The 19,353-nt window shown below is 42.7% G+C and overlaps 1 protein-coding gene and 1 long non-coding RNA gene across 4 annotated transcripts in view; both read left to right on the plus strand.

The window, feature by feature from the left end:
- Positions 1–13,614, plus strand: part of LOC108273113 (centrosomal protein of 95 kDa) — a 32,480-nt gene extending 18,866 nt beyond the window's left edge. For 2 of the 3 annotated variants that reach the window (XM_053684150.1, XM_017482141.3), the window contains 14 exons: positions 767–821; positions 1,051–1,118; positions 1,503–1,696; positions 1,861–1,978; positions 2,139–2,253; positions 2,362–2,540; positions 2,723–2,815; positions 3,204–3,357; positions 4,975–5,141; positions 6,566–6,640; positions 6,845–6,997; positions 7,496–7,642; positions 8,586–8,657; positions 9,745–13,614. In XM_053684150.1, coding sequence (XP_053540125.1) covers positions 767–821; positions 1,051–1,118; positions 1,503–1,696; positions 1,861–1,978; positions 2,139–2,253; positions 2,362–2,540; positions 2,723–2,815; positions 3,204–3,357; positions 4,975–5,141; positions 6,566–6,640; positions 6,845–6,997; positions 7,496–7,642; positions 8,586–8,657; positions 9,745–9,921 — 1,767 coding nt within the window. In that variant the 3' untranslated portion in view covers positions 9,922–13,614. The remainder of the gene's footprint in view (positions 1–766; positions 822–1,050; positions 1,119–1,502; positions 1,697–1,860; positions 1,979–2,138; positions 2,254–2,361; positions 2,541–2,722; positions 2,816–3,203; positions 3,358–4,974; positions 5,142–6,565; positions 6,641–6,844; positions 6,998–7,495; positions 7,643–8,585; positions 8,658–9,744) is intronic. The other variant, XM_017482142.3, reaches the window with a different exon arrangement.
- Positions 13,615–15,337: 1,723 nt separating this feature from the next.
- LOC128634083 (uncharacterized) lies at positions 15,338–18,858 on the plus strand. The gene is made up of 2 exons (XR_008397273.1): positions 15,338–15,498; positions 15,887–18,858. It is a non-coding gene; the product is annotated as an uncharacterized LOC128634083 (long non-coding RNA).
- Positions 18,859–19,353: the final 495 nt, after the last annotated feature.

Here is a 19,353-nt window from a genome sequence, read left to right on the forward strand (position 1 = left end):
ACGTATCGCGTGACAAATAATTAACCGCACTTGAAGCGTTCGTAAAAAAATTAAATAAAAACACCCAAAACTGTATACGGTACCATAACGAAGACGAACTGTATGTCGATACGTGAAATTCTGGAGGGACGTCGGACGGCGTGGCGCGGTGACGTAATGACGTGTGCCGTTAATCTAATTATGTTCCATAACATGTAAAACGGGAACATGACAGGCCTATTCTAAAAGCGACTCGTAAACACCTTAATCACATTATTATCTTACTCAGAGTAAGGTCAATAACTAGATTACCGCTGTCCATGTAAACGTACAGTCAATGTTTGTGACAGAAAACGAAAAGCAGCACAGAAGAGAACGAGGGTTAAAGAGAAGCAATCATGGCGTGTGGATGATGGGATCAAAGTGATATTCAGTGATGAATCAGAGTGAAGTCCATGCCTTAAAGAATTAAGGCCGTCATAAAAGTCCAAGGAGGAGCAACAGAGTACTAACTGTGATCCCCCCCCCCCCCCCCCCCCGCGCCTTGATCTAGAAAATAATATGCTATAAATTACAACAATTGAATTACATTTGTTTGAGGTATGTTTCACGAAACCAGAATGTTCAGCTATTAAACAAAAATCGTTTTGTGTCATATCTGTGATTTTTGTTTATTCGCTACGAAGTGAAAAACCCCGGTGAGCATCGTCTAAGCGTGGCGATTCCATCATTTTTGCCAGGGGTTGTACGTGACTCATGAGATATGTCTCTCTGCTCTCTCTTACAGAATGGTCATTCTCCTAAGTGTAACGGTGTTCAGACTAACGGGATCCACACTTCTGGTATGCCTCAGATTCGCCTTGCCACTGTGTTTAATCTCCGACGTTAACAGACTGACCTTTTTATTATCCCGTTTAGTACACGTGCTGAGATTTTAACATGGATTTGACATGAACTGTTACTGAAACGTGTGTGTGTTTTGAATTATGCTCACACCGATTATATAGTAGTTAAGGATTAATATTGCTCGTGCATTGCAGTCATGATAAGTAACAGTCTGTTTGTCTCTAGCAGAAAGCGAGAGGTCTGTGCCGAGTCTGAAAGAAACACAGCCTGAGGCTCCCAAAGCACAAGTGGAGGTGGGATATCGATGTTTTTAAACATCTATGGCTAAGATATTTACTTCGACAGAAAACAGGAAAACGGAGTTGCTACAGAATGTTTTTGTCACAATCAGAAAGGGAAATGCATTTAAACTGCTCTATTTATTTATTTATTTATTTATTTATTTATTTATTTATTTTCCCCTTCCTCTCATTATTGGTAGCTTAACATACACTATTTGACTGATACTGATAATTTTTTTTTAATTTTGATATCTATGAGATGTACCCTGCTAGGGTTTTCCGGTTAGCAACTTTGTATAAGTACTGATGTCTTGTTAATATTGGTGTATGCAAGCATTGGCATTCTATGTCTAATCACTCTCATTTGACGTAAAACTGGCCATCTCTTTCTCCCAGAGTGGTAGAGAGGGAGCACGGCGTGTCCTGTTCCACACTCAGCCGGACGTGCCGGTCCCGTACGTCCCACGTGAGCACAGCCAGAGAGAGGACACGCGCGCGCACGGCCGAGCGGAAGAGGGGCAGAGCGATGAAGAACGGCTCCACGGCTCCAGCTCGTCGTCTGGAAGACGGAGGAGCCATAGGAGCAGGAGGTGGGGAGCTGAGTAAAGGACGCATGCACTCAAACGAATCGAACGAGTCGAGCGCTACTGAGGACGTTATATGAATTACTGCTAGAGACATTCTGACGTAAAGCTCGCTCTCGCTCTCTCTCTCTCTCTCCCTCTCTCTCTCTCTCTCGCTGTTTTTGCCTCAGGCTGGCAGAGGAAAGTGAGGACCCATTATCAAGGCGCAGTCAGAAGAACAAACAGGCCGAGCAGGAGCTGCACGAGATGTCAGAGAAACTCGCTCGCCGTCTCGAGGAGCTCGATTTAGTGAGTGTCTAGTGGTTACAGCAGCGGTTACATCAGACTTTTGCCTCAGTGTCTTGTTTTTCCTGTGGTGGAGCAAATAATTTTTTTTTTCAAAATTCAGTCTTATGTGAAGAGTGTGCTTTTTGTGACGTCCATTTATAAGTTTGTCTCGCTCGTTCAGATGCTGAAGAGGGCTCTGGGGGAGACCGGGGACGAGTCAAAGCCTGCAGAGGAGGACAAACACTCCCACCACAGTGACAGCGTCATGGAGTGCAGACGTGCCCCCAGACCCATAGGTACTTCTTGCACTTTTCTTTCTACTTTCTCTAGCTTTCACGTCTCTTCATCATTTCACGAACCGTATTTCCCAAGACGTCGTGATGTAATGTTACTTCCGTATACAGACAAGCCCGGAGTGGACAGACCTCCGCGCACACGCTCCCTTTCTCCTTCTCCACCTCCTGTACGTCCTTCCAGTCAGAGCATGCTAGAGGGCGCTCCGATCCCAGACACGCGGCAGCACACGGCCCAGAGGCGGCACGACAAGCTCCGACCCTTTCAGGACCAGCGCAGAAAAAGCCAGGTCAGACAGAGGCTAGATATAGCATACAGCTTTCTCAACTGTTGGTCACTGAATAGTATCTTTTGCCCAGGCTTGGGCTTCTGAGTTCTATGGAATTAGTACTTGGGTAAAGAAAGCGTCTTGGTTTTTGCAGTGTTTGTGGTGTACTGTAGCGATGTTGTCTTTCTCGTGTTGGCCTCTAGATGGTGGCTGAAGCTTATGAGGCAGAGCTGAAGAACTTGGACGAGCAGCAGAGAATAGACTTGGCCATCGAGAGACTACGAGCTCAGGAGGCTGTAAGGACTTCTGGACTATCTCATTTATGAGTTATATAATATACTATACACATTATATACGTTTGTTTATATTGTTAACATGTCGTTTATATTGTTAACAAAAAGTTAATGTATAAATATATAGAATTTAAGTCTTAAAATGTATTGGGGGGGGTTGTTAAGCTGCAAAAGTCTAAAAACCCCCAAATATAAAGAAAAGTACAAATTAATCTGTGGTGTATTTGGAGAATATTATTTCTTTTTTGTCATTTATACTACACTAATAGAAATGATTATATGTACTGTCCATCGTGTAAAATTAGTCCATTTCTAAGTAAGTTCACTTTGTTGTTTTCGCATTGTGTAAACGTGACGTTGACGAAAGCCTTTCATGTCGTCGTTCATGTAGGAGCAGGAGTACAGGGAGGCCGTACGCAAGGAGGCATCTCGCGCTTCGAAATCTCATAACTACAGATCTAAACCGACGCTCTCGAACAAGAGTCCCCGCTCCAAATATGGAGCTCCCATCCGACCGCGAGCCCAGACCCGCAAAACAGCCCCACGTAAGCGCTCTAATCCTCCTTTTATATCGCAGCACAGGTTGGACAGGTGTGTTGCGTCACTCGCCGTACTCCCGTATCATACAAGCGTCCGTATTCGAGATTTTCACCCTACACTGAGCCGTGTGTCTCTTCTGTGCTCCTGTTTAACAGATGAAGGTGGCGTTTAGGATTTGACTGTGAGAGGTGAAGTGCATTGTCGGTCTTTCCTGCAGGACTCCATGGAATTCCTGACCGTGAAATAACTCGTGCATTGTAAAATCAGAAATATTGCACTTTCGTGTCGCGTTTTGCCAAATGTGGCACATTTCAAGGCTGATCATTTTTTATTTTTGGTTCCTTGGAGCCTTCTTAGTCACCAGCTATTTTTATAAACTTGCGTCTAGCCAGGAAACGATCGCTGTACGCCTGCTCATCATGCAATTATATGATCAGCCAATCACGTGGCAGCAGTGCAGTGCATAAATGCACATGGGTTTGAGTATTTTAGAGACCGCTGATCATCTGGGATTTTGGACACACACTCTAGAGTTTACATAAATATGGTGCGGAAAAGAAAAATCTATCCAGCGAGTGCCGGTTCCGTGCGGCGGAAATGCCGTGTTGACGCGAGAGGTCGGAGGAGAAATGATGTTTGGGGTTTTTTCCAGTCTCCACCTCACTATAGCCTCAGATTCTTCAGATTCTTGGCTGATGGGATTGGTACCCGTTGTCTTCTGATGTTGTAGCCCATCTGCCCTTAAGGTTTGATGTGTTGTGCGTTTTTTGAGATGCTCTCCTGCTCACCACGATCGTAAAGAGCGATTCTTTGTATGGGAAGCCAAACGGCTCAAAAGCTGGTCCAATCTGAGCTACTCAGAAGAACCGCGCAGCGCAGACCGAGTACCTGTGCGACCCACTGGGTATCGCAGCGTGATCATTCAACAGCAGCAATTGATATGCGTGACACACTGGACGTTTTAGACCTCCCAGCACGAGACCCGCGCGACCCACTGATCAGCGCGGCGCAAAATAAACTGAGAGACTAAATCGAGCATTTGTGTACTTTCAGCCATGCAGATGGGCTTACAGTTACATGTCCCTGCTCTTTAAAGATAAACAATCTGAATATGAATACACTTCACTGAGACCTCTGAAGTCTGAAGAGTTTTTTTTATGCTCACAAAACCATTTTCTGCTGTGTGTCTATCATTTTTATTAATTTTTTTTATTAGTGTTATGTCTACTTCTTTCAAGGGCTTCGTCAATTCCGTTAAGAATTTTAGGACTATTAAAATAGTTTCAAATATTCTCCTAGCCCCGTGTGCCATCTGTTCTAGGAACTGTTGACTCAAACGAATTTGCACTGCGCTGATCGGCGCAAGTGCCGTGACTCGAGGCCAAAATGGTCATTTAAAACCCTCCCACGCCAACGGACCACGCTCTCCTGTCAACTCGAACTAGTCTCTCTCTCTCCTCGACAATGCCTAAACTTCCGAATTATTAAACAATAAAGGAATTTGGTCAAGTTAGCTCGTGTATTAACCGACATCTGTTAAAAAGGTAAACCAATACACCTGTATTGATGGTTTATTCAATAAAATGATTCCAAATAAATGAGCAAAACGATTTTGTGTGTAGTACGGGTGAAGGAGAACGACTTGTTGCCAGCTCTGTTGGACGACTTCCCTCCTCTGCAGTTCTCTCCTCACACTATGTCCCGCATGTGGAAGCAGCAGCTCCGGCAGGTCGACCAGCTCAGTGCTCTGGCCAACCAGCACAAACACACACGCAAACACACCCATCAGGTGAGAACAACCACGAAAAGCACGCGCGCAAACTCGGCCACGGAACTGCGCACACACTCGGTGGATTCGATCCTTTATAGTCACTGTGAAATATGATAAGAATGGATTATCTGATCGTTACACCCATCGTGGTTGTGTTCTCGAATCTTACTGGTCAGAAGGTGTCGATTTAATATCGTATGGCAGCGGCTAGGGCCGGGCGATTAGAAAATTTCACATCACGATACTTGAGGACATTTCTACGGTATCACGATATACAGTTTAGCTAACAAACTGGCTGCAAAACAGTATATATTTTTTTAAGTTAGACGATACTTTAATATTTACAAAGACCAAGAAGATTAGGTAAAAAAAAAAAAGACATCAAATCAGCAGCGTCCATTCAGTACTGTTTAAACAAACAAAAAAACATCACCGTACCAACGATATCTCAGAAAAGCGTATCGCGCGATCATGTATCACGATATCGACATTATATCGATATATCGCCCTGCCTTAACAGCAGCTCTGACAGTCGTGCCAGCTGTAATTCAGATCACAGATTTGTACTAATGTGCACTTTCTAATGTTACGTTTTCTATAATAATTTCTACAGTAAGAGTTCATTCACAGGGACTTGCATACGGTGCATGTTCTATATAATGTACGCTCAACGGTAAACAAATAAAAAGACTCCTTCATGGAAGGAGTCTCCAGTTCCAGCGTTCCGCCCTGGAAAACTCCTTTCCGCTTTATTAGCAACGTCAGCGACTGTTCCTAGCTGCTGTGACCTCGGTCGTAATACGAACCGAGTCGTGCCGTGGATGTTCCTCGACATTCAACCTCCGACGTGACATTCGGTAATAAACGAAAACGTGTAAATGAATTGTTGACGCATGGTACAGATGGTCACGAGAGAGAAAGTTTTTCTAGATTTGACGTTATTGGACAATGATCCCATACACCAGAGGTTCTCAACCTTTAACTAAAGGGGTCTGAAAATTGGTAACACAGGTCTGCACTGACCGCTAGGTAAAAGTCAGGCGAAGCTCCGCCTCCCCTCAGCAAAAAGAAAATGCAGAAGGAGAGAGAATGTGGAGTTTTTCATTTATGTACATTCTATTTGAAAAGCAATAAAATACACCGAGTACACAATTGATGCCCTGTCTGTTCTGTTTTATTCTTGAAAACAATTTGCACCCCCTTCTGACCCCCCCCCCCCCCAATGTTGAGAACCACTGCCATACACCAATACCCCCCTCGCTGATTATTTCCCTATAACAGCAGACCCTTAAGAGTTTTATTCCTTAGTTATTGTCAAAACGTCTTAATTTTGTGATCTTGTACTACGTTATGTCGTTCACAGAACTGTGTTCGATTTTAAAGCTTCCTGCCGATGTGTTCAGTGTATTAGACATGCTCACAGTTTCTTTTTTTTATAACAGGTAGAGGAGGCCCAGAAGAGGCACGACCTGCTCGTGGATATCATCCGCAAAGAGCAGGAGCACAATCATCGCCTGGTGAGCACACACACACACACACAAACACAATTTTAGTGTCCTTGTGAAGCAGCTACAATTGCTGTGTCATTGGAACAAACAAAAAAACACGTTTTGAGTTAAACGGTGCTTTAAAGAAAGAAAGGAACTGTTTTTTTTGGGGGTTTTTTTTCTGCATCTAACTTGATCTCCGTCTCTCTCTCTCTCTCTCTCTGTCTTTCACAGAAGGATTTCAGAGAAAGAATCCAGCAGCAGAAGTCTGCGCAGAATAAACTGCGGGACCAGAGGCAGCAGGTGGCCCGCGCCCGCAAATACCACAGCGATTACCATGTGCAGCTGCGTGCCCGGCTCCTCCGAGCCCGCACGCGAGAGGAGAGGGTGAGTCACACTTCAGCTATGTCTCCCTCCGTTCGGCACTCTCAGTCGGGAGGATATGAGGAACAGAAATCCCAAACTCAGCACTTCCTTATGTCTAATTTACTGAGTACTGACTCCATCGAGCAGGCATGCTTATCCACGTCTTAAAACTCTCATTCTCTGTTCGCGTCACGTGATCGGGCTAACATCCGGATGAAGGATAATTGCTTTGTTTAAGCAGTCGTATTTTCGAATGTTGTTTTTAATGGCCCAAAAATCTAGGAAAAAAAATGGTTTTATACATCGGCTGTGCGTGACGCATCACACAACCGACAGCAAACAGTGCCGCTAGACAAGCGCCCACATACCGCTAGCTCCTGTTGGTTCCGAGCACGAGCGGCTTTAACCTCGTGTACGATGGAAATCTGTTCATCTCCAGTTATCCGGTGAGAGGTCGGGTACTTTGGGCATTGGGAGAAGGTCTGATGTGTCGCTTTGCGTCTCTGCGTGTGCACGCAGATGTTTCAGCAGGTGTTTGAAGAGGGTCTGGAGCTGCAGAAGGCCCGTCTGAGGGAACAGCGCGCGTACGCTAAAGAACAGCGTCAGGAGCACGCACGCAAACACAAAGATGAGATTGAGGCCATGGAGAACTACTACAAGGACCAGGTAGAAACTTGTTTTCATGTCTCATAACAGTTTGCCTTCACGCCGGTTGGGTTGGTAACTGACCTCTGTACTCCGTCACTTCAATCTGTCAATCAGTGCCACCGCCGATACGCCCACCGCCGAGCAGATCACATGTGTGAGTGGACAATCCTCAGAACAGTCGCTAATACCGGCAGCTCATTTGGTTTTAGTTCAAGTTTCCGCCTTTTGACAAGAAACAAATAGTCATTTTAGTTATGTTTTAGTCCTTTAGCGTTTCAGGCTTTAGAGTTAACGTCCACGTTAATCCAGATCAGTTTGAAAGCGCCTCTCTTTCTCTGCGTTTTGGCCTTCTCTCCACACTGACACGCCGTTTCTGTCCAGAGCTTTTTCGAAAACGCTCTCCCAAATGAAAAAAATTTGAAAACGCCCTTTTTGGACCTTAGAAAACGGAGATATTCGCGAAACCACGACGTGTTTTCAGTCGTGCGACCCACCCGGCTCAAAACAAACAAGACGGTGGACGACGCCGTCCCGCAGTTGATGTGCCTGCTGTCCAGTTCGATAGCCTCGTTAAAGATTAACGCCACTTTGTACAACCTTCAGACTGCAATTTTTTTTTTTTTTTTAATAAACTGAAAATGAAAACGTAGTTTCCAGATCTATCCGGATTAACGTGGATGTAGCCTCGGTGTAGATTTAGTTGACTGAAAACCACAGCAATATCGTTTGATGAAAATTAAAGCCGACCTTTAAAAACCATGGTGAAGTGAGCTTACAGCTACAGCTTTTCAAATGCTGGCATTTGTATTGATTTGTAAAGTGACCTTGAGTGTGGGCAAGGCATTATATAAATATAAAATGGAACAAAGCAAGAAATTCGAATGAATTTGACTCTCGTGTAACATTTGCCCTCCTTATCTCAATCGTTTCTCAAATATTTTTTTCTTCTCTGCCCGTTTAGTTTTCCATGCTGGCTGAAAGACTCGCCCTGGAGCGTCAGGAGAACCAGGTGCGGAAGAAAGCCCAGGAAAAGGTGAGTTATGATTCGCTTAAAACCCGTCATCAATACCAATACCCAGCACGTGTTCGGCTTGAGACGTCTATTTAAAAAAAACAAAAAAAAACAGCTAGACCTGCGTGGTTGGTCATCAGCGATTGAGAAAACGGACATCTTTTGAGTAAGAAAGCTCACCAGCGTTCCCGAATACCCTCTTCCGTCCAGATACGTCACACGGCTGCTTGTAACGGGGGGCGATATTAAAAAAAAATAAAAAATCATATTGTGAACATTTCCATGATGGACAATATGACATCATTTATTATCACTTATATCGATCTTTTACTGTGTTAATGTCAAGCACTTGACAAGTTGCTTCGTTTACTCTTTCACCTCTGGTGATGGGAGGTATGGACAGGATACGTTCGACATTATTTTTATCAGCCTCACGGCATGGTTATGATTTCAGAATATTACAATAACGCGTCCTATATATTTTATTTTTTTTTCCATTCAGCAAACTTCATTTCCCTAAATACTTCTTTCATCAAGGTCCTAAACGCTCAGCTGTCGCCTAACATGAAGACATTTATACAGTAATGTACAGAGTAATTGTGTGTGTAAGTCATTTGCGATTAATGTGTACCCTCCAGCAGCAGATCAAAGGCAGCATATGTTCAAAACCAAAAAGCGTGTACGTTCACCGGAGTTCTTCGGCGGTTCGGCCTTTCACACCTTGCACTTTTATGTATCTCTAATGTGCGCTCAGTGTCCATTTGCGATGGGATTTTGTAAGGGATATAGTTGACTAGGCAGTAGGCGCTTGATGTTGATTGCAGCAGTGCATAAAAAGTGGTGCGTTGAAACTGGTTCACTTTTTTTAAATAAATTGTACATGGGAGCATACGTAGTGGAAGGAAAGACTCAAGTGAAAGCCACAAAGTCCATGTTAGTAAGTCAGCTTGCATACTCAAACCGGCATGCTAGATGAGAACTGTAGCGCTCTATATAAATATAGAAGTATAAAATAAAATGTACACACGCGAAGAAATGTCCTGGGTATGAATATTTTCGCCATATAAATCGTCGCACCTTACATTCGCCATCCTGTTTCCGCTTCCAGGCTCTGCACAAGATGAAACGTGAGTTGAGGAGCAAGATGGAGCGAGAGATCAGCGAGTTGCAGAAGCTCATCATAAAGGACGATGAGGAAGACTACTTCCGCGAGCTGGAAGTGGACCGGCTGCGCAGGAAAGTGCAGATGGCCTCCTTCCAGTACGGCACGAGCTACACATGCTGACCGCCTGCCAGTGAGGAGTCTGTTACGGGGGGAAACTCGCCGCCTAGGGACCGCTCTCAACCTCCACTCTCTGACACCGGGCTGGATTATTGCACAAGGGCTTCTGATGAGCACATTTCTACATGACGCATCCTGTAAAAGCTGAGTAGAGGAGCCTCGTGTAGGGACAAATGGCAAAAACCGATCAGTTTCCTTAAAGATGTTTTGATGATCAGAGCATGCATCACTATATTTAGTTCAGACAGTGTACATTTTCACCCATCACTTTATTTAACGTCTACCAAAATAAATCCTTTAACAAGGAAACGGAGGAATTTTAAGGTCCATGCCGCAGCTTGGATTTATAAATGTATCAAGGCATTTGTAATTTGATGTATTTTATTGCAATATTTGATGCACAAATTAGGGGACGATATATATATATAGAATATACAATATGTGGAATCTATAAGATTTACATTTCCCAATATGCAACAAATTTTATATTTAAAAAAAGAAAAAAAAAAGTGGTATGTATGTGTCATGTGTCCCTCCAGGGTTTTGCGATCGCAGAAATTAATGCAACATCAAGGAAACTCCATATTCAAAGGAGCTTGCGATTTTTCAAAATCACGCAAGATTTCTCGCAGATTTTGGCCAAGACGCATCATGTGACCGCATGATGACGCGCCATGTGACATCATCGCGACGCGCATTCAGCCGAAGCCCCCTTCGATTCGCGTGCGTCGAGCACGAGTACAGCTAAAAGCTCTCGTTTACCAATAAACATCACAGCTAAAAACCGTGCAGAACAACTTCGTGCAACTGCAGTCTCCAATTCATGTAGTTTTTCACAGAAAAGCACAGAAACCCCACAAATTACATTGCGAATTTTTAAAAAAGTAACTAAAAAAAAAAAACAGAACTGTGAAATCCTGTATAGACTAATATATATAATATTATACAGTGTCCTCCACTAATATTGGCACACTTGGTAGGTAGAAGGCTGTGAAAAATTATCTTTATTGTTTAACCTTTTGATCTTTTATCTAAAAAATTCACAAAAATACTCTGCTCTCATGGATATCAAACAATTCCAAACAGAGGTTTATCAAAAGAAAAATATTTCTGTTCAATATAGGTGAGCAACAATTAGTGGCACCCTTTTAGTCAATACTTTGTGCTACCTCGCTTTGCCAAGATAACAGCTCTGAGTCGTTCCCTATAATGCCTGATGAGGTTGGAGAATACATGGCGAGGGATCTGAGCGCGTTCCTCCATACAGAATCTCTCCAGATCCTTCACATTTCGAGGTCCATGCTGGTGGACTCTCCTCTTCAGTTCACCACACAGGTCTTCTATGGGGTTCAGGTCAGGGGACTGGGATGGTCATGGCAGGACCTTCATTTTGTGGTCAGTAAACCATTTTTGTGTTGATTTTGATGTATGTTTTGGATCATTGTCCTGCTGGAAGATCCAACCACGGCCCATTTTAAGCTTTCTGGCAGAAGCAGTCAGGGTTTCATTTATTTATCTTATGTATTCTAATAAAATATCCAGGTCCTCTGGCAGAAAAACAGCCCCAAAACATTAAAGAGCCACCACCATATTTAACCGTGGGCATGAGGTAATTTTCCATATGGCTACCTCTCTGTGTGCCAAAACCACCTCTGGTGTTCATTACCAAAAAGCTCTAACCCTAACCCTGACTATAGAACCCGATCCCATTTGAAGTTCCAGTAGTGTCTGGCAAACTGAAGACGCTCGAGTTTGTTTTTGGATGAGAGTAGAGGCTTTTTTATTGAAACCCTTCCAAACAGCTTGTGGTGATGTCGGTGACTTCAGATTGTAGTTTTGGAGACTTTCTGACCCCGAGATGCAACTGACTTCTGCAATTCTCCCGCTGTGATATTTGGAGATATTTTGGCCACTCGAACCATCCTCTTCACAGTGAGCTGAGACGATATAGACACACGTCCAATTCCAGCTTGATTCATAACATTTCCAGTTGACTGGAACTTCTTAATTAATGCCCTGATGGTGGAAATGGGCATTTTCAATGCTTGTGCTATTTTCTTATAGCCACGCCCCACTTTGTGAAGCTCAACAACTTTTTGCCGCCCATCACAGCTACATTCCTCGCTCTTACCCATTGTTATGAATGACTAAGGGAATTTGGCCTGTGTGTTACCTCATATTTATACCCCTGTGGAACAGGAAGTCATGGTTAAACAATTTCCCGTTCCTAGTCACCCAGGTGTATTAAAAAAAAAAATGAAAATATCAATGCGGATATACTTCGAATATATTTTCCTCATATGAATTCATAGTTAATAATTGCTGCACACCTCTATTTAACCATTCATTACTTTATAAACCTGTTTGAAATTGTTTGATATCCATGAGAGCAGAGTATTTTTGTGATTCTTTTGAAACAAAAGATCAAAAGGTTCAACAATAAAGACAATTTCCCACAGCCTTCTTTGCTCATATTTACCAAGGGTGCCAATATTAGTGGAGGGAACTGTATATATAAAGTAAGTACTACGTTGCAATATACAGAAAAAATGCCTAAATGCCTTAGCCGAAGCCTTGTTTTTTAATTTATTTAAATGTTTATATATTTTCTTTCCACTCTTGTATGCCGGAAACTGTGATTGTGATTCAAACAGAACATTATGCTTCATACTTTGAATCCTTGTGTTTTTTTTTTTTGTTTTTTTTTTTTCTTTTAGAAACACACCATTCCACTCCTATATCCATGATTACAGTGGCATGTTGTGCAACTATGTGCTTTGTAAATAATTTAGTTCTAACAGGCTGATAATCTTCTACATCGTTTATACGAGCAGGCGAAACCAAAAGCATGACGTTCACAAGTTCAAAGTTTTTCTTTGTTTACCTGTGACGCACCAAAGCGTGTCAAAGTTCCCCGTGCCAATCCTGAGGTCTGAGACTCCTCCTCTAATTATCTACTCTCACAACAACACATCCTGTCTGTGTTCAGTTCCCATTCTACAGTGTTGGATTGATTTATAACGATTATCTTATTTTGCTGGGTTTTTATTCTTAACATTCAAACAGATTTTAAACTAAAATAACCGTTTAGCTGCTATCGTTTCTTATTGCGACTTAAAAACATCCGGTCAGGGCACGCACACGAGCGACGGCGGTGTCCGTGTCTTGCCCTTGCTTGTGTAAACACAGGGTTACTGTACTGTTTAATGCGAAATGACGTTTTCTATTGTGAAACTGTAAATCAGATCAGCTCCATGTAGCTTGTGAGGCATATTTATTCAAAGAAAACACGTTCATGTGGACACTAAAATCGTTGGACGTCTTGGAGAACGGTTCTGGATCAGCGTGCGGAGTAACGCGTACGACGAGACCTCCGCCTCAAACACACTGAACCTTTTACTTGCTGCTAACACAAGAGTCTTCCTCCATCGCTAAACTGCTGATGCAAGTCTAAATGAACCTGTTTTTATTCTCTTTTTTTTTCCTTCCTTGTGGTGTTGCTAGAAAAGAAAAGAAAAAAGGCGATTCTGCACCTTTCCACCCCGACGTGGACCTCGCGATTATTACGTGGCTGTTAATAATGATCTGCAAATCTTTGGAATTATTTTTATTTTTTCATTTCTCGTTGCCGCATTGGTCTTCCTAAGTGTGTGAAACCTGTCATAAGTTAAATATTTATTAAATTGCACAAACCGATTTTGCTCATTGCGTTCATTTACATGCTTCCTTACCGTGTATTGCAAAATGGAGGGCTCATTATGTCATGCCCACTTGTATAATAAACAGGGGCAATGTATATTTTACAGCAGTTTAATGCTGGCATTTGCATATTTTTCTCGGTAGTAAACAAAAATATCATAGCCATCATTTAAAAGGAATTAAATCAGTAAAGCAACATGACAATGAGAAAGGTCTGACATATCTGCATATGTCAAATTTTCACAACTCCAACACATTTAATGTGGTACGTCCTGTGTTATTTCCTTCCATAAGAGGTCACTTGAATTTAGTTCAGCGGGCCAAAAGTTTACGGACGCTTTCTTAGAACTGCCTCGTGGCATTGCCTTTTAATTGCTTAACTTGAATAAAACTCTTGGCATAGCCTTCCACAAGCTTCTCACAGTACTTTGCTGGAGTGTTTTGGAATTCGTTCCTCCTGGAAGAACTGCTGTAACTTGGTCAGGTTTGTGGGCCTCCTTGCTCGGACATGCTTTTGTATTTCGTGCCACCGATTTTTCTCTTGGATTCAGGTCGGGGCTTTGTGATGGCCACTCCGTTAACCGATTTGTTACAACTTTGGAGGTACAACACCATGTTACACAGTTGGGATTTTGTTCTTCAAATTAAATCCTCACCGGTTTTCCTCTTTAACTAGCACTGATCATCATGGCCAAACAGTTTAAATCTGGCTTGTTTTTCTTTCAGACTAAATTTCGTTCATCCCTGGGAGTTCATTTGCGAGTCTTTCCTATATAATGCAGTGTCTGTGTGGTCCTGAGAGTTTTATATTTACATACAGATGCTTGCGGTACCTTCGGTCGTTTGGAAATGCTCTCAAGGAGTAAGGCGAAACAGGAATGGCTCTAGGTTGGAACTTAAATACGTCCACGGATGCACTCCCAATTAACTATGACGATTGGCCAAACAGAAGCTTCTAGAAGTCATTACATCAATTTCTGTAATCTTCCTGTTTGTTCAAGTGTTAGCTTGTATGTAATCCACTTGAATTCTGATATATTGAATTAATGCTGGAATAAATCTGTCTGTATATGAGTGTGCCCTGCGATGGATTGGCACCCTGTCCAGCGTGTACCCTGCCTTCTGCCCCGTGCTCCCTGGGATAGGCTCCAGGTTCCCCGTGACCCTGCAGGAAGGATAAGCGGTATAGAAGATGGATGGATGGATAAATCTGTCTGTAATGGATGACATGTCAACCAGCGTATTTCTGCCTGTAATTTGCAGAGAGAGAAATATGTGAGACTGTAAGGGAACTACAGTTTATAGTTATTATAACATAAATGACAACAGGAACTAACTTGTCTTGTGGATGTTCCACTACATTAAACATAACTATAAACCGTTAAAATTTTTTTAAAAAAAGCACACTATGTTGCTCATTAATAAATAAAAACAGTAAATGTTGGCCAACTGCTGTGGTAATAAGAGGAATTAAAACACTTTTGAGACGTTCTGTTATAAGAAAATAATCCACTTCTGCACTTATCACCACCCTGTCACTTGTGGGTTTTTTTCTTTTCTTTTCAGTTTAATATTGGAAGTCTTGCTCAAATAAACGTACAAAAAAAAATAAAAACATCCAATCAAATTCACATAAATGTCACATGACCCTGCCCCCAACTGTGCTAATTGGTCTTTGCGTGGATGCTGGCCCCGCCCACCAATCAGCACAGCACACACCTGTGACTCATTACCTCAACAAAATGGCCGCCGTCCAGCTGGTGTGTCGGGGATCATATGCAAGAGTGTCAATGTTTGTACTTTAGTAAGAGATTCCGCTTTTGCTGGAGTCACCAACGACTCATACAGGAAGAGATTCCGCTTTTGCTTCCCAAATGAAAGGTGAGTTCACTTTAAATTGTACTACACCTTTGCTAATTTAGCTTTAGCATTCAGTCGAAAAGGGGGAATGAAACCAAAGCTAACCAGCAGGCTAAATTCGACATTTGTCCGAGTTTGCAGAATATTTAATAAGTCAAACAAACGAACAAATAAGCAGAAGTGATTATTGGCCCAGGCAAACAGTAGCTGGTAAGTGTTTATGGATTTGTTGTTGTTGTTGTTGTTGTTGTTGTTGTTTTAGTTGAGACTAGTTTTAGCACCGATTGTCAGATCGAAGCTGTAACTGTGCTTCCTGTTGCTACGAGCTGTTTACACGTTGCTAGATTAAAGCTAATTCCGCTCGGGAGTCACTCGTTCACGTGACTACTCTTTGTTTTGCTAATTAAAGAGGCGTGCTCCGCTGTGAAACACAGCAGTATTTAATAATGAAGAAACGCTGAGGCGGACGCGTCAGCCCTTGTCGTGTAAAGACCTGCGAGTCTACCTGCGCGAGGACACCGAGCAAGGACGCCGCATGTGCTGCTAAGTATACTTTTTCTTTTCGCCCATTATTCCTCTTGCTGTTACCTGTTTACACACACTAACATACCTTCTTCAGTCCGTCTCTCCCACACATCCCTCTCTACTGGCGCACACCCTACCTCATTTAAACAGGCCCGGGTTACCCCACCGCTTAAAGAACCATCACTTAACCCCGCTGTAGTTGACAACTACAGACCTGTTTCCCTCCTCCCTTTTCTGTCCAAAACTCTTGAAAGAGCCGTTTTGAATCAACTCTCCAGCTTTCTCCTGGACACTGAGCAACCACTCCACGGAGACTGCTCTGCTTTCCGTCACTGAAGCCTTACGAGAAGCAAGAGCAATGTCTAGATCATCTGTCCTCATCCTACTCGACCTCTCTGCCTGCTGCTTTCGACACTGTGAACCATCAGATCCTCCCGTCAACTGTCTCCAGCCTGGGCATCACTAGAACGGTTCTGCGCTGGGTGGAATCCTATTTCTCTGACAGATCCTTCAAGGTATCATGGAGGGGAGGTATTTTTGAAACTCAGCAACTCACAACTGGTGTTCCACAGGGGTCAGTTCTGGGTCCACTGCTCTTTTCTATCTACACTACATCTCTAGGGCAGGTGATTGAGTCTCATGGCTTCTCATATCATTGCTATGCTGATGACACCCATCTCTATTTGTCATTCCAGCCTGACGATCCATCCGTCTCCTCCTTAAGCTCAGCCTGGCAAAATCTGAGCTCCTCGTCATCCCAGCCTGTCCCTCAATCAACCACAACCTCACTGTGCAGCTCTGCTCAACCACACTCATGCCAACCAGGATGTCCAGGAACCTTGGGGTGATTTATTGATGACCGCTTGACATTTACAGACCACATCAACAACTGCACGGTCCTGTAGGTTCATCCTGTATAACTTCAAGAAAATCAGACCCTATCTCACCGAACAGGCTACACGGATACTACTCCAGGCGCTTGTTATCTCAAAACTGGACTACTGCAACTCACTACTTTTGGGCCTCCCAGCCAGCTCCATCAAACCCCATTAGATGATTCAGAATGCTGCAGCGCGCCTCGTCTTCAACTAGCCCAAGAGAACCCATGTCACACCCCTCTTCATCTCCCTCCACTGGCTTCCTGTAGCTACCTGCATCAAATTCAAGGCCATGCTACCCCTAGGTCAAATTATTCGTAAACATGGAATTAGCTTCCACTGTTATGCTGATGATACACAGTTGTATGTTTCAGCGAAGCCAGAGGACAGACAGAAGCTTAGTAAAGTTGAGGATTGTGTAAAGGACATTAGACATTGGATGTTAATTAACTTCCTTCTACTTAATTCTGATAAAACAGAAATACTTTTATTAGACCCACGTGTAGCTAGAAGTAATCTTTCTGATCACATGGTTACTCTGGATGGTCTTTCTGTTTCACCATGTGCAGCAGTTAAAGACCTTGGAGTGATTATTGACTCCAGCCTATCATTTGATGCTCATGTAGATAATATTACTAGGATAGCCTTCTTTCATCTCAGAAATATTTCTAAAATAAGAAACATATTGTCACTACATGATGCGGAAATACTAGTTCATGCATTCGTCACCTCTAGATTAGATTACTGTAATGCCATACTGTCTGGATGTTCCAGCAGGAATATAAATAAGCTCCAATTAGTCCAGAATGCAGCTGCTAGAGTCCTAACTAGAACTAGAAGATACGACCATATCACACCGATATTATCAATACTGCATTGGCTCCCAGTAAAATCTCGCATTAACTATAAAATACTTTTATTAACCTATAAAGCACTAAATGGTCTCGTGCCACAATATCTAAGCGACCTTTTGGTTTTATATGATCCTCCACGCCTACTTAGATCAAAAGATGCAGGTTATCTGACGGTACCTCGAATAGTGAAGGCTACAGCAGGGGGAAGAGCTTTCTCTTATAGAGCCCCACAGTTATGGAACAGTCTTCCTATTAGTGTTCGGGACTCAGACACAGTCTCAGTGTTTAAGTCTAGGCTTAAAACGTATTTGTTTACTCAAGCCTACCCTGACTAGATTCTGTTCTACTTTCTCCCTCTCTCCTTTCGCCGAGCCCCACACGAATTTATGGAGATACTAGAGATCCAGATCCTTTCTGCCTCTGGATGGAGCTCAAATCTTCTTTAATTCCAGACTGCTGGGACTACGGCTGCTCCTAACGCCATACAGACTTCATATAAATCCATAATGAACTTTTTCAAAATATCCGTTGTTACCCAGATGAGGACGGGTTCCCTTCTGAGTCGGGTTCCTCTCAAGGTTTCTTCCTCTTAAAACATCTTAGGGAGTTTTTCCTTGCCACCGTCGCCACTCAGTGGCTCGCTCAGTTGGGATAAATTCACACCTTTTAATATCTGCATACCGTGTTGATATTTCTGTAAAGCTGCTTTGAGACAATGTCTATTGTAAAAAGCGCTATACAAATAAAATTGAATTGAATTGAATTGAAGCTCACCTACAAGACCTTGTCTGGTACAGCATCCCCCTACCTCAACTCTCTCCTGAAGACTTGCGTTCCCTTACGCAATCCGCGACCGAAGTTTAGTAGTTCCCACTCAGCGCGGCACAAGGTCCCTTTCCAGAACCTTCACACTAACTGTTCCTCAGTGGTGGAATGAACTTCCAACCTCAATCTGGACCACAGAATCTCTCACCATCTTCAAAAAACAGCTAAAGACCCACCTCTTCCATGAACACCTAACCAACTCGTATTTATTTTAAAAAAAAATATTGCACTTACACCTCTACTCTGTGCACTTTGCTTCTTCTGGAACTCAATTAATAGATCTTGTGTGGTAACATTCATGTCTGGATTAAGGTGTGTGTGTGTGTGTGGATTTCACAGTAGCAATGTACATTTTCAGTGTACAGGATTTCCAAAATGTGCTGAGACCATAAAAAGAGACTAGAGGACAAGATTTAAAAAAAACTTTTAAAGAGTATTGTGTACAAATTCAGATGGCTTGTGAAGTAATTTGAGTAGTGATTACTGGCTAGACAGCTAAAGCATATATTAAAATATAAATAAATAAAGAGGAGTCTGTATTTGCATGAAATTGCACACCAATGGTTAATCATCTAGAGTCAGGGCTTATATAAGAGGAAAAGAACTCAGAAATCTGTTATTTTATTGCGTTCAGTGCTACATGAATGATTGTAGAGGCAATTATATATTTCAGAGAATCTGCTTAAATTGGCACCTTGAGTGTGACATTCACACGTCTTCAGTTTTCTGTCTATTAAAATACTCATAACCGGATGAATAGCTGTTGTGAAGTTTGTAGTGGAAGAGCTCTGGTG

Source organism: Ictalurus punctatus, chromosome 12 (assembly GCF_001660625.3).
Source record: "Ictalurus punctatus breed USDA103 chromosome 12, Coco_2.0, whole genome shotgun sequence".
NCBI classification, from domain to species: domain Eukaryota; kingdom Metazoa; phylum Chordata; class Actinopteri; order Siluriformes; family Ictaluridae; genus Ictalurus; species Ictalurus punctatus.